This window comes from Macaca fascicularis, chromosome 19 (assembly GCF_037993035.2).
Source record: "Macaca fascicularis isolate 582-1 chromosome 19, T2T-MFA8v1.1".
Classification (NCBI taxonomy): Eukaryota; Metazoa; Chordata; class Mammalia; order Primates; family Cercopithecidae; genus Macaca; species Macaca fascicularis.
The window spans coordinates 20,146,972-20,172,034 of NC_088393.1; the positions used below are offsets into that span (position 1 = coordinate 20,146,972).

General features: G+C 44.2%; 1 protein-coding gene and 1 long non-coding RNA gene across 2 annotated transcripts; one reads left to right on the forward strand and one right to left on the reverse strand.

The window, feature by feature from the left end:
* Positions 1 to 2,717: 2,717 nt before the first annotated feature.
* ZNF14 (zinc finger protein 14) lies at positions 2,718 to 24,850 on the reverse strand. Its single transcript, XM_045379251.3, has 4 exons — positions 24,698 to 24,850; positions 6,272 to 6,398; positions 6,000 to 6,060; positions 2,718 to 4,651 (listed from the first exon to the last, which is right to left on the reverse strand). The coding sequence occupies exons 1-4, from the start codon at positions 24,698 to 24,700 to the stop codon at positions 2,914 to 2,916; spliced, it is 1,929 nt and encodes a 642-aa protein (XP_045235186.2). The 5' UTR covers positions 24,701 to 24,850; the 3' UTR covers positions 2,718 to 2,913.
* LOC141409225 (uncharacterized) lies at positions 6,578 to 8,602 on the forward strand. Its single transcript, XR_012428631.1, has 2 exons — positions 6,578 to 7,948; positions 8,277 to 8,602. It is a non-coding gene; the product is annotated as an uncharacterized lncRNA (long non-coding RNA).
* Positions 24,851 to 25,063: the final 213 nt, after the last annotated feature.

Genomic DNA, 25,063 nt, shown 5'->3' on the forward strand with positions numbered 1-25,063 from the left:
AAAAAGATATAAGATTGATAATCTTACAGCAGAACTGGAAGGTGCATCTTCAAAATGTCTATATCTGGCTGAAAACAATCAAGTTCTTCAACAGGAATTATTACCTACAAAAACGATACATCAGAAATGTAAAGAATTTGAGAAGAATAAAAAGGTGTTAGAACAAGAAGTGAGAGGAGTTAGCTAGCTTGCCTTAGGTAAACAGCAAGGGAAGGGATTTTGGAGAGCCCCTGACCCACTGGTTAGTGCCTTCTTCCCATATATCACAAGTTCTCTGATTGGATTAAAAAATAATAATAATTAGCACAGGGAGTCGTGCCTAGAGATATGCCCACAGCTGCACAGATAGAACTTTTAGCCCACTCAGATGAGGAAACTTGCACAAACCTTTAGCTCACTTAAGAAAGGAACAAGGCCCAACATACAAATGCCTTCATCCTTTGTGTAACTAGTGGGTTTCCAGGAAATAGCCTGTACTCCTTTTATGGGCATATACCTGGTGGGCTCTGGTGGGTTCTGGTGGGCACTTTCTTTTTTTAGACATTCTTTAGCCTCTATGAATCATCACTTCAGCCTCTGATTGATCCCAGGCCAAGGTCCTGGGCCAGGCTGAATCATGCTTTGCCAAGACAGCCTTCAGACTAGTCAGCACATTTCTTCCCCTTTCCAGTCTATAAAAATCCCAGACCCAGCCTCATAGTGGGCAATCCATTTGGGCTCCACTCTCTGCTGCGGAGAGCTTTCTTTCTTTGCTTATTAAACTTTTGCTCCAATCTCACCCTTGTGTCTGCATTCCTTAATATTCTTGGAAGTAAGACAAAGAATTCCACATACTACCTCAGAAAACAAAAAACTGCTATACTGTGGTGCATTGGCAAGACTGTAACAGAAGTAGTAAATCTGAAAAGTCATATGGAAATGAACATGATATAGAATATGTAGAGAAGTTTAAATGGGAGACTGAAGAAAGAGCAAGACAAGAGAGACAAAAATTAGAAGTCCATCTACAGAACAAATGAGATATTAGCAGAAGTCTGCACCAAGCTTCTACAGACAAAGTGGGTCAAATGTTTACTCTCCATTTTTACAAGGCCAGTCCAAGAGTTATCTTGTGTTGAAAATCTTAACAGTGTAGGTCTCAACAGAGGACATATTATGAGAGAAAACTTAAGGATCCCTACCTCACACCCAGGGACTTCAAATAGCAGCATGAACTACTCAATCAAGACTCAGCCAGATTGGATAGAAAAAAATAACTGCAGAAGTAAAAAATGCTGTTGCTGAATTGGAAATTAGCTCTCATATGATTTCTTCTGTAGAATCCACTGAAGAATGAGTCACATCTAAATCAATATGTCCTTTGGAAAGCATAATAAGAATATGTTCCAATTTTAAAGAAAAATAGGCCGGGCGTGGTGGCTCAAGCCTGTAATCCCAGCACTTTGGGAGGCCGAGACGGGTGGATCACGAGGTCAGGAGATCGAGACCATCCTGGCTAACACGGTGAAACCCCGTCTCTACTAAAAAAATACAAAAAACTAGCCGGGCGAGGTGGCGGGCGCCTGTAGTCCCAGCTACTTGGGAGGCTGAGGCAGGAGAATGGCGTGAACCTGGGAGGCGGAGCTTGCAGTGAGCTGCGATCCGGCCACTGCACTCCAGCCTGGGCGAGAGAGCCAGACTCCGTCTCAAAAAAAAAAAAAAAAAAAAAAAAAGAAAAATAAAATAATTTATAAGAATAAAATTTTATTACTGGGCTGTTTACGTGATACTTTCTCATTAAATATAACCTGACAATCTTTATTAAATGAAAATATTTTTGTATCATCAACAACAACAAAAGAACTAGGATGAAGAATTTCCCACATTCTTAATATATATAGGGTTTCTCTCCAGTATACATTCTCATGTGTGCTCAAAAGGCTGTGTGAAGGCTTTCCCAAATTTCTTACATTTATAGACTTTTACCCTACTCTGAGTCTTTTCATATATTCACACTCCAGAGGACAGTTGAAGATTTTCCCACTTTTTTTTTTCTTGAGACAGTGTCTCATTCTGTTGCCCAAGCTGGGGTGCAGTGGCGTGATCTCAGCTCCCTGCAACTTCTGCCTCCATGTTCAAGCAATTTCTCCTGCCTTAGCCTCCTGAGCAGCTGAGATTAGAGGTATGCGCTACCATGCCTGGCTAATTTTTTTGTAATTTTTAGTAGACATGGGGTTTCACCATGTTGACCAAGCTGGTCTCAAACTTCTGATCTCAAATGATCTGCCTGCCTTGGCCTCCCAACGTGCTGGGACTACAGGCATGGGCCACCAAGCTTGGCCTTTAAAAAAAAAAAAAAAAAAAAAAAAAACAGATTTCACTGCAGCAGGAGTTCTGTCTTTGAAATGAATTAGGTCGGCGGCCGGGTGCGGTGGCTCAAGCCTGTAATCCCAGCACTTTGGGAGGCCAAGACGGGCGGATCACGAGGTCAGGAGATCAAGACCATCCTGGCTAACACGGTGAAACCCTGTCTCTACTAAAAAAATACAAAAAACTAGCCGGGCAAGGTGGCGGGCGCCTGTAGTCCCAGCTACTCGGGAGGCTGAGGCAGGAGAATGGCGTAAACCCGGGAGGCGGAGCTTGCAGTGAGCTGAGATCCGGCCACTGCACTCCAGCCTGGGCGAAAGAGCGAGACTCTGTCACACACACACACAAAAAAAGAAATGAATTAGGTCAACTGAAGGATTAATCACAATGTTTACATTCATATGGTTTCTCACCAGTGGGACTTCTTTCATGTGTTCAAAAGAAACTGGAACAATCCAGGGCTTTAAAACAATGTTTGTATTCACACAGCTTTTGTCCAGTATGAACTCTTTCGTGTATTCAGAAGGAGCTGGAAAAACTGAAGGCTTCAGAATGTTGCTTATATTCTTAGGCTTTCTCTCCCATATGAGTCCTTTCATGCAGTCGAAAGTGACTGGAAGAAATGAAGGCTTTTCCACATTGTTTGCATTCATAAGGTTTCTCTCCAGTGTGAGACCTTTCATGAATTCGAACAGAACTTGAAAATCTGAAGGCTTTCCCACATTGTTTACATCGATAGGGTTTCTCTCCTGTGTGAGTTCTCTCATGCATTCGAAATTTACTGGAAGAAATGAAGGCTTTTCCACATTGTTTACACTGATACGGTTTCTCTCCAGTGTGAGTCCTTTCATGCAATCGAATTTGACTGGAACGAAGGAAGGCCTTACCACACTGCTTACATTCAAACGGTTTATTCCCAGTGTGAATTTTTTCATGTTCTCGAAGGGAACTTGAAAAACTGAAGGCTTTCCCACACAGTTTACATTCATAGGGTTTCTCTCCAGTGTGTGTCCTTTCATGCAGTCGAAAGGAACTGGAACGAATGAAAACTTTTCCACACTGTTTACATTCATAGGGTTTCTCTCCAGTGTGCGACCTTTCATGAATTCGAAAATAACTTGAACACCTGAAGGCTTTCCCACACTGTTTACATTCATAGGGTTTTTCTGCACTGTGAGTCCTTTCATGTCTTTGAAGGGAACTTGAAAAACGGAAGGCTTTCCCACATTGTTTACATTCATAGGGTTTCTCTCCAGTGTGAGTTGTTTCGTGTTCTCGAAGGGAGCTTGAAAAACTGAAGGTTTTATGACACTGTTTACATTCATAGGGTTTCTCTCCAGTATGAGTTCTTTCATGCATTCGAAGAGAAATGGACCAACTGAATGATTTGCCACACCGTTTACATTCATATGGTTTTTCTCCAATATGAGTTCTTTCATGCACTCGACAGGAATTAGAAGAGTTGAAGGCTTTCCCACATTCTTTACATTTATAAGGTCGAGCCCCAGTGTGTGTTATTACATGTGCTTGAAAGCTTGCAGAATAAAAGAAGGCTTTTCCACATTCTTTACATTCATAGGGTTTCTCTCCACTGTGAGTCCTTTTATGCCTTCGAAAAGAACTGAGAAAACTGAAAGCTTTACCACATTCTTTACACTTGTAGGGTTTTTCTCCAGTATGGGTTCTTTCATGAGTTCGAAAGTATGTGGGACAACTGAAGGCCTTACCACATTGCTTACATTCATAGGGTTTCTCTCCAGTGTGAGTCCTTTCATGTCTTTGAAAAGATTGGTAACATATAAAGGCTTTCCCACACTGTTTACATTCATAGGGTTTCTTTCCAGTGTGAGCATGTTTTTGAAAAGACTGGTAATATATAAAGGTTTTTCCACATTGCTTACATTCATAGGGTTTCTCTCCAGCATGAATCCTTTCATGTCTTTGAAAAGGCTGGTAATATATAAAGGCTTTCCCACATTGTTTACATTCATAGGGCTTCCCTCCAGTGTGAGTTCTTTCATGTTTGCGAACACAGTGGCGATAACTGAAGGTTTTCCCAACCGCTTTACGTTTACATGGTTGCTTTTCATATTCCTGATACTCATTTGGTTTCTGTCCAATGTGAGATCTCATGTGCCTATTAAGGGATGAATGATGCATGAAGTCTTTCCCACAAAAGCTGCATTCATGTGGTTTTGCTCCAGTAGAAGTTTCCTTGTTGATATTAACATTTGGCATCTGGCTTGTGGTTTCTCCACATTTGCCACCTTTTCTACTTTCACAGAGTCTCTCAACCATATGACCTCTGTAAAAAATGAGCAGTACATTATCAGTGGCTTTTAAATTATTTTGTATTTATTAGTAGGTATGAGAATTACATTTTAACCATTTTCGGAGGAAGTGTAGGATATCTGCACTGTCTGAATTGTTTGAAAGTTAATATATTCAATGCTCTAGAAGAAGACTCAACTGTAGTTATGATCAAAACAGTCAATTTTTTTGTTTGTTTTGTTTAAATAAGAGATGGAGTCTCATTCTCTCACCCAGGCTGGAGTGCAGTGGCACGATCACAGCTCAATGAAGCCTTGAATTCCTGGGCTCAACCAATCCTCCCATCTCAGCCTCCTGAGCAGCTGGGAGTATAGATGCGCTACAGATGCGCTATAGATGCGTGCTAGCATGCCTGGCTAATGCTTTTTTTTCTTTTTTTTTTTTTTTTGAGACAGAGTCTTGCTCTGTCACTCAGGCTGGAGCGCAGTGGTGTGATCTAGGCTCACTGCAGCCTCTGCCTCCCGGGTTCCAGCGATTTTCCTGCCTCAGCCTCCTGAGTAGCTGGGATTATAGGAGCACACTACCACGGCCGGCTAATTTTTGTATTTTTAGTGGAGATGGGGTTTTGCCATGTTGGCCAGGCTGGTCTTGAACTCCTGACCTCAGGTAATCCGCCCGCCTTGGCCTCCCAAAGTGCTAGGATTACAGGTATGAGCCACCGTGCCAGGCCTTTTTTTTTTTTTTTTTTTTGAGATGGAGTCTCACTCTGTCGCCCAGGCTGGAGTGCAACGGCGCGATCTCGGCTCACTGCAATCTCCGCCTCCCAGGTTCACGCCATTCTCCTACCTCAGCCTCCTGAGTAGCTGGGACTACAGGCGCCTGCCACCATGCCCGGCTAATTTTTTTTTTTTTTTTGTATTTTTAGTAGAGATGGGTTTCACTATGTTAGTCAGGATGGTCTCGATCTCCTGACCTCGTAATCCGCCCCCTTGGCCTCCCAAAGTGCTGGGAATACAGGTGTGAGCCACCACGCCCAGCCTTTTTTTTTTTTTTTTTCCCAGATGAGGTCTTGTTATGTTACCCAGGCTGGTCTTGAATTCTTGGCCTCAAGTGATCCTCCTACCTCAGCCTCCCAAACTGCTGGGATTACCTGCACAAACTACTGTGCCTGGTCAAAAGAATCATATTTATAGAAGGATTTTCTAAATGCTATTTCAACGTGATTTATTTTTCACATCCTGAACATCTATGATGTTTTTAAGAAAACATTTTCAGTGAAAGTTTTCTAGGAATAACTAAATTTGAAGCTGTGCTTAATTGTTTTGCCTGCTTTCTTCTGAAATTCCCCCACGGGCCGCTATTCTTCTGTGGATGCAACTCACCTTCGATTTCTCCCCTGGTTTCTGTGGTCATCTTCAATGTCCTGGTCTTCCCACTTTTTTCCTAAAATGCACACCCAGAAACACCATTATAAATTATTACAAATTACAGAAAATCATTACAGTCTAGTTTCATGATTAGCTGTGACTCTGTCTGATTCAATCACTGAAAGATTCCCTTTCCACATTTCAAATCTTGGAACACAGCTGTCAAGCAAGAAACACTTGTTCTGTGTTCTAAATTTAACTGAGGAGAGAAATGTTGATATCCTTACCTAGACAGACCAGGTTTTTGAAGGTCTCCTGCATCACATCTTCGTAGAGCTTTTTCTGTGAAGAATCCAGCAAAGCCCACTCCTCCAGGGTGAAGTTCACAGCCACATCCTCAAAGGAGACTGAGTTCTGAAACATTCCACATATGTTTACAGGAGGATGGGTAAGACTGGTGGTACTGGGGATCTATACTCGATTTATAAGAAGTTCCCATACAATTCTGTGTTCTCCAAACATTTGGTGTATGACTTGGCTGTCAGAACTACAACTGTCCACACTGACTTCCTCATAAAATTCATGCGATCATGAACACACAGAAGTTACTTCTATTTTTTTCTTTTTTCTTTTTCTTTTTTTGAAACAGAGTCTTGCTTTATTGCCCAGGCTGGAGTTCAGTGGTCTGATCTTGGCTCACTGCAACCTCTGCCTCTGGAGGTCAAATGATTCTTGTGCTTCAGCCTCCTGAGTAGCTGGGACTACAGGTATGTGCCACCACACCCAGCTAATTTTTTGTATTTTTAGTAGAGACAGGGTTTTGCCATGTTGGCCAGGCTGGTCTCGAACTCCTGAGCGCAGGCAATTTGCCCCACCCCCCAGCCTCCCAAAGTGCTAGGATTACAGGCGTGAGCCACTGTGCCTGATCAATTGCTTCTATATTTTTACTGTGATTATTTGGAACTTTATTGTTCTCTAAAGGTGGACTCAAGCTCACATTGGAAAAGTAAGAGAAATGCTATACAAATGAAACAAATTTTAAGACCTCTAATCCCTTGTGAGAAACTCATTTCCTACCTTATGAAGCATCTTACTCAGCATTTCATTAAACATGGAATCAATCTGGGTAAGGTTTCAATAAATAAATACACCTTCAAGAACGGTAGGCTTTTCTTTTATTCCCATCAACAAACGAGAGGCCAGGAGGCCTGTGGAAAGCTAAATTGTCATGAGGAGCTGCTGGCCAAGTCCTGAAGGACTCCGGGCCACTACTGCAGTGGGACTATTAAGGAATCAGAGATTGACACGTTGAGGAGGAATTATTTAATTACTTAGGTGCACTGACCCAATTGGATTAACATCTAAAGGACTGAGCCTCGAACAAAGAGTCAAGCTACCTTTTCAGTATTTCGTGGGGTGGGGGGAGATTTGTGCAGGGGGACAGAAGTGAGAAACAAAGACAGTTATTCAATTAAGACATGCATTACATTATTTCTTACTTTTCAAGGAACAACATGTTTTACGACTTGAGATTATCTGTTTAGTGACCTTGCAGCTGCACAGCTAGAGAAACAGGGTCTTCACAATGCCTGGGAAAGGGAGAGATATGGCTCACTAGCCACAGAAAAACAGGCAGTCAATTTTTAAAGGACTTCAGCTCTTTCTCTTCCTCAGGGGGAACTGGTTTTTCTTACATACAACTGAGTTTTTGCTTACACGTCTTTAAAATTTCTTTTAATTCCTGTTCCACTATGACTACTCAAATCCAGCTGGCTGAATGAAAATATTCCTTTGCAGAAGTATTAATTTCAACTTGTTTGTGTAATATTTATCACAGGCTTAGTTCTTCCTTTTGTCTCTCTCATATTTCATGGATCTAGGAGGTTACTGGGAAGTTAGAGCTCAGGCCTGAGGAGGTACGTATGGCAACTTAGACCTCTACAAAATCCCTACACCAGGAGAAGGTTTATTTTTTTTTTTTTTTTTTTTTTTTTTTTTTTGAGACGGAGTCTCGCTCTGTCGCCCAGGCTGGAGTGCAGTGGCCGGATCTCAGCTCACTGCAAGCTCCGCCTCCCGGGTTCACGCCATTCTCCTGCCTCGGCCTCCCGAGTAGCTGGGACTACAGGCGCCCGCCACCTCGCCCGGCTAGTTTTTTGTAATTTTTAGTAGAGACGGGGTTTCACCGTGTTAGCCAGGATGGTCTCGATCTCCTGACCTCGTGATCCGCCCGTCTCGGCCTCCCAAAGTGCTGGGATTACAGGCTTGAGCCACCGCGCCCGGCCCCAGGAGAAGGTTTATTACATGTATACTTGAGACCTTGGGAAGAGCGGGTAGGCTGGCTTGGAGTTTTCACTGAGGTTAGGGAGTGGACTAGTGTGGGAGTTCATGCATATAGCCAGGGGCTAATGTGGATTGGATGTCTCACCAGCACCAAATGAGGGTGACCCAGGCTTTCTTCCTATCATATCTGGATGTGGGGTATATAGTGGAAAAGGAGGAATGAGATTTTATTTTATTTCATTTTTTTTTGAGACCGAGTTTCACTGTTGCCCAGGTTGGAGTGCTGTAGCGTGATCTCGGCTCACTGCAAGCTTCGCCTCCTGGGTTCAAGTGATTCTTGTGCCTCAGCCTCCTGAGTAGCTGGGATTACAGGTGTGCACCACCACACCCATCTAATTTTTGTGTTTTTAGTAGAGACAGGGTTTCACAATGTTGGCCAGGTTGGTCTTGAACTCCTGGGCTCAAGCAATCTGCCTGCCTCCACTCCCCAAAGTGCTGGGATTATAGGCATGAGCCCCCATGCCTGGCAAGAATGAGATTTTATTTTATTTTTTTATTATTTTTTTTTTTTTGAGACGGAGTCTTGCTCTGTCACCCAGGCTGGAGTGCTGTGGCTGGATCTCAGCTCACTGCAAGCTCCGCCTCCCGGGTTCACGCCATTCTCCTGCCTCAGCCTCCCGAGTAGCTGGGACTACAGGCTCCCGCCACCTCGCCCGGCTAGTTTTTTTTGTATTTTTTAGTAGAGACGGGGTTTCACCGTGTTAGCCAGGATGGTCTCGATCTCCTGACCTCGTGATCCGCCCGTCTCGGCCTCCCAAAGTGCTGGGATTACAGGCTTGAGCCACCGCGCCCGGCCAAGAATGAGATTTTAAAGCGATCATCCATCAAACATCACAAAAAAATGAAGTCAGAGACTTCCAATTTCGGGTCTTACAAGTAAGGAACGTAGAAATTGTCATTCCCAGCCGCGCAAGTAAAAAATAAACAAACATCAAATCGATTACTCTTCTTAGATCCATTAAAGAATTGAGGATCATAAGGCAAAGTTTTCTCTCTAAAATTTGAGAGACAAATAGGAAAAGGAACAATTTTATAATATTCCCAGAACATCATGTTCTTCTTAAGAAGGCCTATTCTCAAAAAAATCCATTTCAACAAAAGCCTAACCTACTAGGAGTTTGCCAAAGCCTATGTGACCTGGGAGCAGGGACACAGAAGCATGTGTGAAAGTGAACCATTTTTTGTCTTCCCAACACCAATACAAGGTGTCTTTTCCAACACCATTCTCCAACTCTCTGACATTGACTGTGCCCTAAAATATAATCCAATTTTAAGTACCCAGAATTAGTCAGACTCCACAGGTTAAGGACTCAGTCCCACAAGACTGCCCCCATGTCAGATGCAAGTCACACAGTGGGGTGCCCAGGCCACCCATGCTTCTATATGCCAACTACAAATCTGGAGTTCTCACAACACCCTTTATAGTTCAATAATTCACTAGGGCCTCCCTCAGAAGTCAGGAGAGTGACTTCCTTAGCATCACCGGTTTAATTACAAAACATACAACTCACGAACAGCCAAGTGGAAGAGGCCCATTGGTCAGTATGGGGAGGAGGTGGGAAGTTTCCATGCATTCCCTGGGTGTGCCATCCTCACGGCACCTCAATATGTTCACCAACATGGAAGTTCTCAGAGCCCCAATATTTATGAAGGTCCCATCAGATAGATATGATTGATTAAATCATTACACACTAATGATTAATTCAATCTCCAGCTCCTCTTTTCTTTTGTGAGGCTGGGGGCTAGGGCTGAAAGTTCAAGGGTGGGTCTTTGTGGTCACCAATCCTAATCCTAAAGTCATCTAGGATCTCCTAAGAGTGCTACTTTGCAAATAAGGAGGATCCTTTCACCCTTCTCACTTGTGAAATTCAAGGGATTTAGGAGCTCTGTGCTAGGAATCACATACAAAAGCTAATCATATCATATCACAAAACATTGCAGCTCAGGGGCACAGGCTCACTAAAAGACTGAGATCAAATCATAGGACTATAACATGTTTCCCTTCCACCTACAGCTTACCAGTATTGTCATTAGGGTTTCTGTTTAAAAACAGGTGGCTGCGCCGGGCGCGGTGGCTCAAGCCTGTAATCCCAGCACTTTGGGAGGCCGAGGCGGGTGGATCACGAGGTCAGGAGATCGAGACCATCCTGGCTAACATGGTGAAACCCCGTCTCTACTAAAAATACAAAAAACTAGCCGGGCGTGGTGGCGGGCGCCTGTAGTCTCAGCTACTTGGGAGGCTGAGGCGGGAGAATGGCGTGAACCCGGGAGGCGGAGCTTGCAGTGAGCCGAGATCACGCCACTGCACTCCAGCCTGGGAGACACAGCAAGACTCCGTCTCAAACAAAACAAAACAAAACAAAACAAAAACAGGTGGCTGCAATGAAAGAATATTGCAGTTTCCTTCTGCATGTTTCAGACTTTATTTAGCAAGTGTCTAGAGAACCCCAAAGATTGGCCGGGCGCGGTGGCTCAAGCCTGTAATCCCAGCACTTTGGGAGGCCGAGACGGGCGGATCACGAGGTCAGGAGATCGAGACCATCCTGGCTAACACGGTGAAACCCTGTCTCTACTAAAAATACAAAAAACTAGCCAGGCGAGGTGGCGGCGCCTGTAGTCCCAGGTACTCGGGAGGCTGAGACAGGAGAATGGCTTAAACCCGGGAGGCGGAGCTTGCAGTGAGCTAAGATCCGGCCACTGCACTCCAGCCCGGGCAACAGAGCCAGACTCCGTCTCAAAAAAAAAAAAAAAAAAAAAGAGAGAACCCCAAAGATGACAGGAGAGAGAAAAGCAAGGACACCAAAGGAAATTTTAACCTCTGACATCTACAGCTACTGAAAACAGTAAACAGAGACAAAACCCAGTAGGATAAACCTAGAACTCACACTCAAGGCCTATTTACCTCAGTTTCTTTTTCCCAGTACATCTTGTCCAGTTTTCAACAAAAAAATATACGAAATACGAAAAGGTTTTAAGAACAGAATTAGAAGACAGAGGTCAAGCGCCAGAACCAGATTAGGTATAGAAGAGATGTTGGAATTGTCAGATAAGAAATTTAAACCAAATATGATTAATATACTAAGGGTTCTCAAGGAAATGTTGAACAATATGAAAAAAAAATAGACAATTTAAGCAGAGACATAGAAGTTCTAACGAAGAATCAAAAGGTAACGAAGGACATAAAATACACCACAACAGAAATGAAGAACAGCCTTAGAGGTTCATCAATACAGTGGAAATGTCTGAAGAGATGATCAGTGATCTTGAAGAACTGTCAGTATAACCCGCCAAACTGAAAAGGAGAAAAAAGACATCAGAAGATCCAAAAACTGTCAGAAAATTACAAAAAGTGGAACATACACATAATAGTACTAACTAAAGAAGAAAGAGAAAGAAACAGAAGAAATAATTGAAGCAATAACGACTGATAATTTCCCAAAATTAACGATATACATGAAAGGACATATCCAGGAATGCCAAGCAACATATATACCCCCAAATCCACATCTGGGTGTATCATATTCAAATAGAAAATTAAAAGACAAAGAAAAACCTTGAAAGAAGTTACAGGAGGAACAAACAACATCTTTGTTATAAAAATGTATATGAATTAAGTCAGACTCTTTTTTTTTTTTTTCTTTTTTTGAGAAATTGTCACACTCTGTTGCCCAGGCTGGAGTGCAGTGACACGATCTCGGCTTCCTCCACTTCCTGGGTTCAAGCGATTCTCCTGCCTCAGCCTCTGAGTAGCTGAGATTACAGGTAAGCACCACCATGCCCAGTTAATTTTTTGTATTTTCAGTAGAGATGGGGTTTTGCCATGTTGGCCAGGTGAGTGTCAAACTCCTGGCCTCAAGGGATCTGCCCACCTTGACCTCCCAAAGGGCTGGGATTATAGGCATGAGCCACCGCACCTGGCCCTTCTACTCTTACTTTAATTAACCAACCTTAACAGTCACAAAGGATAAGAAAGACAATGACACAAAGATTATACCTTACAAGGTGAGCATTTGACTAAATGACAACACTATCTCCCAGCAGGACATCCTGGCCTATGGATATAGATATACTTATTGACTACAGGAAAAAGAGGAGACTTAGAATTATGCAAAATCTCCAACTTTTCTCCAAATTTTCACTAGACCTAGATTTGTTACACCTTCTACAACAGTGGCACTACACTGTTTTCTTCAAGTCACTGATTGCATCAGTGTTTCCATAAGAATAATTGAAGGTGCACTTCAATCCAGTTTTACTTGCCACTTACCTAGTATTTTTAGCTTCAACATCACCTGTAGCCATCACTGGAATAACAAGTTTACTTGCTTAAGAACAACAACCTGGGCTGGGTGTAGTGGCTCATGCCTGTAATCCTAGCACTTTGGGAGGCCGAGGTGGGTGGATCACCCGAGGTCAGGAGTTCAAGACCAGCCTGACCAACATGGTGAAACCCTGTCTCTACTGAAAAATACAAAAATTAGCTGGGTATGGTGGCAGGCACCTGTAATCCCAGCTATCAGGGAGGCTGAGGCAGGAGAATCGCTTGAACCCAGGAGGCGGAGGCTGCAATGAGCAGAGGCTGCAGTGAGCCCTTGCACTCCAGCCTAGGCAACAGAGCAAGACTCAATCTCAAAAAAAAAAAAAAAAGAACAACAACCTGGCTACAAATTTGTGTAGCTTCTCGGCTGGTCTTACTGCCTTTCTCATTCACCTCTACTAGTCATCAGAGTGACTTTACTATCTTATTATTACTTAAATTCCAACCAGATAAACCAGGGTAACACAAAGCATACACATCACTGCAGACAAACGACAAATTGCACCATCTGCTTGCCAACCACAGTATCTGATTAATAGTTTGCAGACTGACAGCAACAGTGCACTCTCAGCATGGAGACTTAGTTTCTCCAAGATCACCTTTAGCCTCTCTAAGTTCTCCTATGCCTCACCTAATTCACCTTCCTTTTCATCTTGAGACTTGTCTTTGCCACCTAGAGACTTTGGAACCATTGCATCAGATTTACTTGATTAACTTAGTTGAAGCAGACTGGCCGATCAGGCTCAGAATGGATGTCAGACCAGACCTGGTAGAACCTAGGTGCCACAGCCAGGTTTCTATTCTTTAAATTTGTGAACTAAATGCAGCATTAGGAACCATTGGAGGCTTAGGTGAACCTGCAGACTCCAAGGGCTGCGGTGGTCTGGCTTGGCTACTAACCTGTTATATAAGTTGTATTGCTTAACTGCTTAATGAGAGAGGAGAAAACACATATTTCTCTTGATACATACTGCTGCTAGTAACAGCTCTCTACTATGCTGCTTAGGGAAGAGTTTAGGATGAAACTTACCCATTGAGCACTGTTATTATCTTTTTTTATTATACTTTAAGTTCTAGGGTACATGTGCACAACGTGCAGGTTTGTTACATATGTATACATGTATCATGTTGGTGTGCTGCACCCGTTAATTCATCATTTACATTAGGTATATTTCCTAATGCTATCCCTGCCGCCTCCCTCCACCCCCATGACAGGCCCTAGTGTGTGATGTTTCCCACCCTATGTCCAAGTGTTCTCATTGTTCAATTCCCACCTATGAGTGAGAACATGCGGAGTCTGGTTTTTTGTCCTTGCGATAGTTTGCTCAGAATGATGGTTTCCAGCTTCATCCATGTCACTAAAAAGGACATGAACTCATCTTTTTTTTTTTTTTTTTCTGAGACGGAGTCTTGCTCTGTCGCCCAGGCTGGAGTGCAGTGGCCGGATCTCAGCTCACTGCAAGCTCCGCCTCCCGGGTTTACGCCATTCTCCTGCCTCAGACTCCGAAGTAGCTGGGACTACAGGCGCCCGCCACCTCGCCCGGCTAGTTTTTTGTATTTTTTTAGTAGAGATGGGGTTTCACCGGGTTAGCCAGGATGGTCTCGATCTCCTGACCTCGTGATCCGCCCGTCTTGGCCTCCCAAAGTGCTGGGATTACAAAACTCATCCTTTTTTATGACTGCACAGTATTCCATGGTGTATATGTGCCACATTTGCTTAATCCAGTCTGTCACTGATGGACATTTGGGTTGGTTCCAAGTCTTTGCTATTGTGAATAGTGCCGCAATAAACATACATGTGCATGTGTCTTTATAACAGCATGATTTATAATCCTTTGGGTATATACCCAGTAATGGGATGGCTGGGTCAAATGGTATTTCTAGTTCTAGATCCTTAAGGAATCGCCACACTGTCTTCCACAATGGTTGAACTAGTTTACACTGCCACCAACAGTGTAAAAGTGTTCCTATTTCTCCACATCCTCTCCAGTATCTGTTGTTTCCTGACTTATTAATGATTGCCATTCTAACTGGTGTGAGATGGTATCTCACTGTGGTTTTGATTTGCATTTCTCTGATGACCAGTGATGATGAACATTTTTTCATGTGTTGGTTGGTTGCATAAATGTCTTCTTTTGAGAAGTGTCTGTTCATATTCTTTGCCCACTTTTTGATGGGGTTGTTTTTTTCTTGTAAATTTGTTTTAAGTTCTTTGTAGATCTGGATATTAGCCCTTTGCCAGATGGGTAGATTGCAAAAATTTTCTCCCATTCTGTAGGTTGCCTGTTCACTCTGATGGTAGTTTCTTTTGCATGTCCTCTGCAATAACATCAATGAAGCCCATTAAAAAAAAATCAGCTGGGCCGGGCGCGGTGGCTGAAGCCTGTAATCCCAGCACTTTGGGAGGCCGAGACGGGCGGATCACGAGGTCAGGAGATCGAGACCATCCTGGCTAACACGGTGAAACCCCGTCTCTACTAAAAAATACAGGCCGGGCGCGGTGGCTAGGGCCGGGCGCGGTGGCTCAAGCCTGTAATCCCAGCACTTTGGGAGGCTGAGACGGGCGGATCACGAGGTCAGGAGATCGAGACCATCCTGGCTAACACGGTGAAACCCTGTCTCTACTAAAAAATACAAAAAAACTAGCCGGGTGAGGTGGCGGGCGCCTGTAGTCCCAGCTACTCAGGAGGCTGAGGCAGGAGAATGGCATGAACCCGGGAGGCGGAGCTTGCAGTGAGCTGAGATCCGGCCACAGCACTCCAGCCTGGGCGACACAGTGAGATTCCGTCTCAAAAAAAAAAAAAAAATTCAGCTCTGATCTTAGTTATTTCTTGCCTTTTGCTAGCTTTTGAATGTGTTTGCTCTTGCTTCTCTAGTTCTTTTAATTGTGGTGTTAGGGTGTCAATTTTAGATCTTTCCTGCTTTCTCTTGTGAGCATTTAGTGCCATAAATTTCCCTCTACACAGTGCTTTAAATGTGTCCCAGAGATTCTGGTATGTTGTGTCTTTGTTCTCATTGGTTTCAAAGAACATCTTTATTTCTGCCTTCATTTCATTATGTACCCATAGTCGTTCAGGAGCAGGTTGTTCAGTTTCCATGTAGTTGAGCGGTTTTGAGTGAGTTTCTTAATCCTGACTTCTAGTTTGATTGCACTGTGGTCTGAGAGACAGTTTGTTATAATTTATGTTCTTTTACATTTGCTGAGGAGTGCTTTACTTCCAACTATGTGGTCAATTTTGGAATAAGTGTGATGTGGTGCTAAGAAGAATGTCTATTCTGTTGATTTGGGGTGGAGAGTTCTGTAGATGTCTATTAGGTCTGCTTGGTGCAGAGCTGAGTTCAATTCCTGGATATCCTTCTTAACTTTCTGTCTCGTTGATCTGTCTAATGCTGACAGTGGGGTGTTAAAGTCTCCCATTATTATTGTCTGGGAGTCTAAGTCTCTTTGTAGGTCTCTAAGGGCTTGCTTTATGAATCTGGGTGTTCCTATATTGGGTGCATATATACTTAGGATAGTTAACTCTTCTTGTTGAATTGATCCTTTTACCATTATATAATGGCCTTCTTTGTCTCTTTTGATCTTGTTAGTTTAAAGTCTGTTTTATCAGAGACTAGGATTGTAACCCCTGCTTTTGTTTGCTTTCCATTTGCTTGGCAGATCTTCCTCCATCCCTTTATTTTGAGCCTATGTGTGTCTCTGCACATGAGATGGGTCTCCTGAATACAGCACACTGATGGGTCTTGACTCTTTATCCAATTTGCCAGTCTGTCTTTTAATTGCAGCAATTAGCCCATTTACATTTAAGGTTAATATTGTTATGTGTGAATTTGACCCTGTCATTATGATGTTAGCTGGTTATTTTGCTCGTTAGTTGATGCAGTTTCTTCCTAGCATCAACGGTCTTTACAATTTGGCATGTGTTTGCAGTGACTGGTACCGTTTGTTCCTTTCCATGTTTAGTGCTTCCTTCAGGAGCTCTTGTAAGGCGGCCTGGTGGTGATAAAATCTCTCAGCATTTGTTTATCTGTAAAGGATTTTATTTCTCCTTCACTTATGAAGCTCAGTTTGGCTGGATATGAAATTCTGGGTTGAAAATTCTTTTTTTAAAGAATGTTGAAGATCGGCCCCCATTCTCTTCTGGCTAGGAGAGTTTCTGCCAAGAGATCTACTGTTAGTCTGACGGGCTTCCCTTTGTGGGTAACCTGACATTTCTCCCTGGCTGCCCTTAACATTTTTTCCTTCATTTTAACTTTGGTGAATCTGACAGTTATGTGTCTTGAGGTTGCTCTTCTTGAGGAGTATCTTTGTGGTGTTCTCTGTATTTCCTGAATTTGAATGTTGACCTGCCTTGCTAGGTTGGGGAAGTTCTCCTGGATAATATCCTGAAGAGTATTTTCCAACTTGGTTCCATTCTCCCTGTCACTTTCAGGTACACCAATCAGATGTAGATTTGGTCTTTTCACATAGTCCCATATTTCTTGGAGGCTTTGTTCATTTCTTTTTACTCTTTTTTCTCTAAACTTCTCTTCTCACTTCATTTCATTCATTTGATCTTCAATCACTGATATGCTTTCTTCCACTTGATCAAATCAGCTACTGAAGCTTGTGCATGCATCACGTGGTTCTCATGCCATGATTTTCAGCTCCATCAGGTCATTTAAGGTCTTCTCTACACTGTTTATTCTAGTTAGCCATTTGTCTAATCTTTTTTCAAGGTTTTTAGCTTCCTTGCGATGGGTTTGAACATCCTCCTTTATCTCAGAGAAGTCTGTTATTACTGATCGTCTGAAGCCTTCTTCTTTCAACTCGTCAAAGTCATTCTCCATCCAGCTTTGTTCCGTTGCTGGCGAGGAGCCGCATTCCTTTGGAGAAGAAGAGGTGCTCTGATTTTTAGAATTTTCAGCTTTTCTGCTCTAGTTTCTCCCCATCTTCGTGGTTTTAGCTACCTTTGGTCTTTGATGATGGTGCCATACAGATGGGGTTTTGGTGTGGATGTCCTTTCTGTTTGTTAGTTTTCCTTCTAACAGTCAGGATCCTCAGCTGCAGGTCTGTTGGAGTTTGCTGGAGGTCTGTTGGAGGATGCTCAGCTGCAGGTCTGTTGGAGACCCGGTTTGCCTGCCTATCACCAGCAGAGGCTGCAGAACAGCAAATATTGAAGAATGGCAAATGTTGTTGCCTGATCCTTCCTCTGGAAGCTTCATCTCAGAGGGACACCTGGCTGTATGAGATGTCAGTCAGCCCCTACTGGGAGGTCTCTCCCAGTTAGGCTACTTGGGGGTCCAGGACCCACTTGAGGAGGCACTCTGTCCATTCTCAGATCTCAAACTCTGTGTTGAGAGAACCACTACTCTCTTCAAAGCTGTCAGACAGGGAAGTTTCTGCTGCCTTTTGTTCAGCTATGCCCTGCCCCCAGAGGTGGAGTCTACAGAGGCAGGCAGGCCTCCTTGAGCTGCAGTGGGCTCCACCCAGTTCCAGCTTCCCAGCCGCTTTGTTTACTTACTCAAGCCTCAGCAATGGTGGACGCCCCTCCCCCAGCCTCGCTGCCACCTTGCAGTTCAATCTCAGACTTCTGTGCTAGCAGTGAGTGAGGCTCTGTGGGCATGGGACCCTCCGAGCCAGGTGCAGGATATAATCTCCTGGTGTGCCATTTGCTAAGACTGTTGGAAAAGTGCAGTATTAGGGTGGGAGAGTCCTGATTTTTCAGATACCGTCTGTCATGGCTTCCCTTGGCTAGGAAAGGGAATATCCCGACCCCTTGTGCTTCCTGGGTGAGGCGACGCCCCGCCCTGCTCTGTGGGTGGCACCCACTGTCTAACAAACCCCAGTGAGATGAACCCAGTACCTCAGTTGGAAATGCAGAAATCACCTCAGTTGGAAACACAGAAATCTTCTGTGTTGCTCACGCTGGGAGCTGTAGACTGGAGCTGTTCCTATTCGGCCTAATCTTGGAACCTCAAGGCCTAGTACTGTTATATCTTAGTTGTTACAGTGTTATGTTTAATCAGATACATATTACATATCCAATAATTAATTTAAAACATAGGATTGACACAAATGTACTAAAATAGGTAATTTTTTTTTTTTTTTTTTTTTAGTAGCGATGGGGTCTCCCTATGTTGCTGGTCTCAAGCCATCCTCCTGCCTCAACTTCCCAAAGTGCTGGGATTATAAGTGGGAGGCAATGCATGCAGCCTAAAATATTTTAGAATATAAAAGGGATATAACAGATACAACAACAACTACTACTACTACTTCTGTTCCTACCACTCCTTCTAAAGCCACCATAAAAATTCCTGAGCCTCAAATACATAGATATCCAACAATACCAACTCATACCTAAAATCACAGGATTACCAGAACACACTCTACAACATGTACTTGATGAAAATATATTATTTTTTGAACAACTGCTAGAAAAATCAAGAGACTAATAATATGTAGTCTCAGACCATTTGAAACGAATGCCTAAAGAGTTTCTACACACACATCCAATCAATGTATTTTTATAGATGCTTGGCATGTATTCCCAAATACCCCTTAGAAGACCACATAAATGCAACTCAGCCAATGTATGTAGCTACAATCAAGCATTCAATAACATCTCAAACTAATGGACAGCACCCATAATACATAGAAAAATGCCACAGAAACAGACATGCCAATCAAAACAGACTGGCCATTATGGTGAAACTCCGTCTCTACTAAAAATACAAAAATTAGCCGGCATGGTGGCTCATGCCTATAATCCCAGCTACTTGGAAGGCTGAGGCAGGAGAATCGCCTGAACCCAGGAGGTGGAGGTTGCAGTGATCCGAGATCACGCCACTGCACTCCAGCCTGGGCAACACAGTGAGACTGCGTCTCAAAAAAAAACACAAACAAAACAAAACAAAACAGATCATTAGATAAAAGCCATCTGTCGGACCCAACACCAATCCAAGTACCACAGTCAAACCATATACTGAGGCCGGGCATGGTGGCTCTTGCCTGTAATCCCAGCACTTTCAGAGGCTGTAGTGGGTGGATCACAAGGTCAGGAGTTTGAGACCAGCCTGGCCAACATGGTGAAATCCCAACTCTACTAAAAATACAAAAGTTAGCTGGGTGTGGTGGCAGGCACCTGTAATCCCAACTGCTCAGGAGGCAGGAGAATTGCTTGAAACTGGAAGGCGAGGTTGCAGTGAGCTGAGATCGAGCCACTGCACTCCAGACTGCGAAAGAGCAAAACTCCATCTCAAAAAAAAAAAAAAACCAAACAACAACAACAACAACAACAAAAGTATACTAGAAGAACTAACATGACAAGCATAAATATGATATATACTCCAAGTCATTTGTTGATACTTGGTATGAATTCTGGTACCAACCCAGACTTGAAAGAAGTAAAGATTATGATTACAAAGCAGATCTAAAAGATGGTACAACACCAGACACAGCTATCACACCAACCATTCATATTACATATACCCAACTTTCAGACCTCCATGGGAAAAAATACCAATGCCACTGGGATACCCATTGGACTGTGATATATAATAGAAGAGGATAAGACATACTAAAATGATTCTCTAACTTTCCACTTTTGGGAAATTTTGCCTTCCCCAACCTTGCTATAATCATGCCAAAAGTCAAACTTATTTGACAGAACCATAATTTTTTGACAGAACTAAAAAAATCCTCACTAGTAGAATTAGACTGGAAACAGATTACACCCAATAATCTTTCTATCCCCCCAACGAGGCAGAGTCTTGCTCTGTCGCCCAGGCTGGAGTACAGTGGCGTGATCTCCGCTTGCTGCAACCTCCGCCTCCTGGGTTCAAGTGATTCTCCTGCCTCAGCCTCCCGAGTAGCTAGGATTACAGGCACCTGCCACCACACCCAGCTAATTTTTGTATTTTTTAGTAGAGACAGGGTTTTACCATGTTAGCCAGGCTGGTCTGGAACTCCTGACCTCAAGATCCACCTGCCTCGACCTCCCAAAGTGCTGGGATTACAGGTGTGAGCCATTGTGCCTTGCCCACCCAATAACCTTAACTGATCCTGATCACTTTACACACACAATTTTTTTTTTTTTTTTTGAGACAGAGTCTTGCTCTGTCATCCAGGCTAGAGTGCAATGATGCAATCTCGGCTGGCTGCAACCTCCACCTCCTGGGTTGAAGCAATTCTCCTGCCTCAGCCTCCTGAGTAGCTGGAATTACAGGCGCCTGCCACCACATCCAGCTAATTTTTTGTATTTTCTTTTTTTTTTTTTGAGACAGAGTCTCGCTTAGTCGCCCAGGCTGGAGTGCAGTGGCGCGATCTCGGCTCACTGCAAGCTCCGCCTCCCGGGTTCACGCCATTCTCCTGCCTCAGCCTCCCGAGTAGCTGGGACTACAGGCGCCCGCCGCCTCGCCCGGCTAATTTTTTGCATTTTTAGTAGAGACGGGGTTTCACAGTGTTAGCCAGTATGGTCTCGATCTCCTGACCTTGTGATCCGCCCGCCTCGGCCTCCCAAAGTGCTGGGATTACAGGCGTGAGCCACCGCGCCCGGCCATTTTTTGTATTTTCAATAGAGACGGAGTTTCGCCATGTTGGCCAGGCTGGTCTCGAACTCCTGACACAGGTGATTCACTCACCTTGGTTTCTCAAAGTGCTGGGATTATAGGCATGAGCCACCATGCCTGGCCTACACACACGACTTCTGAAACACATGCTAAAACAACAAAAGATTATGTAGACAGAGTTGTCTTAAATATACTTGTTTTCAAGGGTACCAGTTAAACACTGCAACTGAGAAACTTACCAAAAAAAATGTACAGAGTCAACACCACTCAATGAGACATGTATTTTAAGGGGCAACCAACATTAATATGCTTCCACCTTAACATATATTAGAACTATATTTCATCATCCTACAGGTGAAAAAACCTTACCCTCACCCATTTTTTAATATAATTTACTAAAATGGCTACACGTACCTAGACCAACAAGCTTTTCAAATCAAACTGAATGAACAGACACAGCACCATTCAGAATTTGACATAATACAACACATGTTAAATTCACATTGGATGGCAAAGTTGGCTACAATATATGCAAATTACCTTTATTTATTTATTTAATTTTTTTTTTGAGACAGTCTCAAGGGTGGAGTACAGTGATGTTATCTCAGCTCATTACAACCTCTGCCTCCTGGGTTCAAGCAATTCTAATTCTCCTGCCTCAACCTCCCGAGTAGCTGAGATTACAGGTGTGCGGCACCACGCCCGGCTAATGTTTTTTTTTTTGTATTTTTAGTAGAGACGGATTTGCTATGTTGGTCAGGGTGGTCTTGAACTGACCTCAGGTGATCCGCCCGCCTCGGCCTCCTAAAAGTACTGGGATTACAGGCGTGACCCACTGTGCCCAGCCCACAGTTTTATTTCTTAAGAGCAGGGTTTGATTTTAAACACAAACTTAACTCCCACATGTCAACAACCACTTCCATACTCTCCTCTATCTCACAGACACTTAATGAAATACAATCAATGATGACTCATATAAATTACCTCACAGAATATCAAAAGGTGTTTAATTACAATATTGATTACAAGGTAGGCATCTTAAAAACCAATCTATTTATATTAAGAAACTTGATGGTGAAAGACTGCAAACCCAATGTACTAAGCGAAGTACTTTACTAACTCAGACTTGGAATAACATAAGAAACCCAATACAATCAGGAAAACTATTTACAAAACACTGGCAGATCATAAAGCAGCTATAGCTCAACTGGATACATCCAAACCATCAGGATGTGAAGATTCAAGGTAATGTATATTAAGCCTACTTGAATTAAGATGAGGAGACTCACTACTAGCTTTTGACCCAAGTACACTGACAGATAAAAGATATGATCTACAAATAACCACCTTAGGAAAACCATTACTTACTGATAATTATTCTATACAAAAATAATTACTATTCCAATTCTGAAAAACTATATATTACACCTTTCAGGGTATGGTACCCAAACTAGATTACTGACATATCAGCATCAAAAACATGCCCACAATCAGCCGGGTGCAGTGGCTCATGCCTGTAATCCCAGCACTTTGGGAGGCTGAGGCAGGAAGATCACCTGAGGTCAGGAGTTCAAGACCAGCCTGGCCAACATGGTGAAACCCCATCTCTGCTAAAAAATACAAGAATTAGCCGGGCGTGGTGGCAGGCGCCTGTAATCCCAGCTATTCGGGAGGCTGAAGCAGGAGAATTGCTTGAACCAGGGAGGCAGAGGTTGCAGTGAACCATGATCACGCCATTGCACTCCAGCCTGGGCGACAGAGTGAGACTCCATCTCAAAAAAACAAAAACAGGCTGGGTGCGATGGCTCACGCCTGTAATCCCAGCACTTTGGGAGGCCGAGGCGGGCAGATCACGAGGTCAGGAGATCGAGACCATCCTGGCTAACATGGTGAAACCCCATCTCTACTAAAAATATTTTTTAAAAAATTAGCCGGGCGTGGTGGTGCGCGCCTGTAGTCCCAGCTACTCACAGGTGGAGGCAGGAGAATGGCGTGAACCCGGGAGGCGGAGCTTGCAGTGAGCCGAGATCGCGCCACTGCACTCCAGCCTGGGCGACAAAGCGAGACTCCGTCTCAAAAAAAAACAAAAACAAAAACAAAAACAAAAACAAACAAAAAATTTCTCACAATGACTCTAGACTTAGGAACCTTCCACTGGATAATTGCTCAGAGAAAAACACACTGACCTATTAAAACCACACGAGGAAAGAAAAATCACAACGTACACTTACAATCGGAATGTATCAAAGTGGTGTATGTCATAAACATCACTCTCACAAATCTCAAAGCTTGCCACTTAGCCGGCCGCAGTGGCTCACGCCTGTAATCCCAGCACTTTGGGAGGCTGAGGCGGGCGGATCACAAGGTCAGGAGATCGAGATCATCCTGGCTAACAGGGTGAAATCTTGTCTCTACTAAAAATACAAAAAATTAGCCGGGCGTGGTGGCGGGCACCTGTAGTTCCAGCTACTCGGGAGGCTGAGGCAGGAGAATGGCGTGAACCCGGGAGGCAGAGCTTGCAGTGAGCCGAGATCGCGCCACTGCACTCCAGCCTGGGCGACAGAGCGGGACTCCGTCTCAAAAAAAAAAAAAAAAAAAAAAAAAAGGCCTACCACTTATATGGAAGAAATGACATAGAGAGATTTTCCATCATCATGGCACTCCAACATAGGAGAAATCTCTTGGGTAGAAACCACGCGGATAAAGAAACACAAACAAGAAAATTTTAAAAACCTGAACAAGCTCAAGATAAATTCCACCCAGAAACCAAAGAAAATTAAAATCGCACACATTCACGCAAGGGAACAAAATTACCCAGAGCGAAGGGAAACTAGAATGAAGGGTGGCTAGAATTAATGTTTGATCAAGGAGTCCAAAGGCAAGAAACACAAACTTTCTGATCAGTTATGATAAGGAGTCCCCTTCCTCGCACTTCGAAAAGAAAGCCCACATTCAGAAGGTCAAAAACACCCCCAGGCTTGAATGCTGGGAGCACTAGAGGGGGGTCAGTCCCTGGTGATGAGAGCAGGGGCGTTTGAGCAGTCAGTCACAGGAACCTCTGGGAGCTCCTCTGGTCCTCCTGATCCCGGCAGCAAGGACCTCCCCAGGCTTCGGTTATCACAAGTGAGGAAACGCACCCGTGGATTCTTCGTAAGGTTTCCAGCCAAGTGGATTCTTAAACGCACAAACCCCACAGACCGAGATGGGATCTCCCCAGGACCCTCCCGCAGTCACCGAACAATCTGGGGAGATGCGGGGCTGCGGGTGCGGAGCTGCCCACAGAGGTGCTCCAGGGCCGGGGGCCGAGGTCGCCCCGCGGGGATGGGATAGGACGCTGGGGCTCCCGGCTGCCGGTCCAGCCCCCACGGAGAAGACCGAGGACCTAACTGCGCCCGTGGTGGCCCCCGGGTCTGCAGACCCCGGAGTCGACTGCAAGGAGGTCCCCGGCCTCGGCCACGGACGGTTCCAACCAGAAACCTCCCCTCGGACACTGGCCCCGCACACTCACCATTTCCCAGAGTCCGGGAAGTCCCGGTGTCCTCCCTATGGATCTGTCAGTAGCTGCAGGTCACGGCGCGACAAAGGATGCGCCGGAGCCACCTTCGCCCTCAGAAGCAGGTGAAACGCAATCTTGCCAGGGGCCAGGAATGGCGACGTCCGCACTGCGCATGCGCAGCGTGCCCCTCCATCTTTTCAGCTGAGATCCTGATTGGACAGATCCAATGGCCCCGCCTCTTTGTCACTGAGTGACAAGGGAGCAGGAAGGGGCGTGGTTGAACTGGCCTGGCTTCAGTCCTGTTTGTCCCTGCCAGGACGTTTGCATTTAAGCCGAATGTATTATTTGCCTCCCATCCATTTTAAGTGTTCTCTTCAG

Coding starts and splice junctions, on each gene's coding strand:
- ZNF14 (XM_045379251.3), bottom strand. Junction 6,061..6,271: donor CAAAAACCTGGTCTGTCTAG/GTAAGGATATCA, acceptor TGTGCATTTTAG/GAAAAAAGTGGGAAGACCAG. Junction 4,652..5,999: donor AACCAGGGGAGAAATCGAAG/GTGAGTTGCATC, acceptor CATTTTTTACAG/AGGTCATATGGTTGAGAGAC.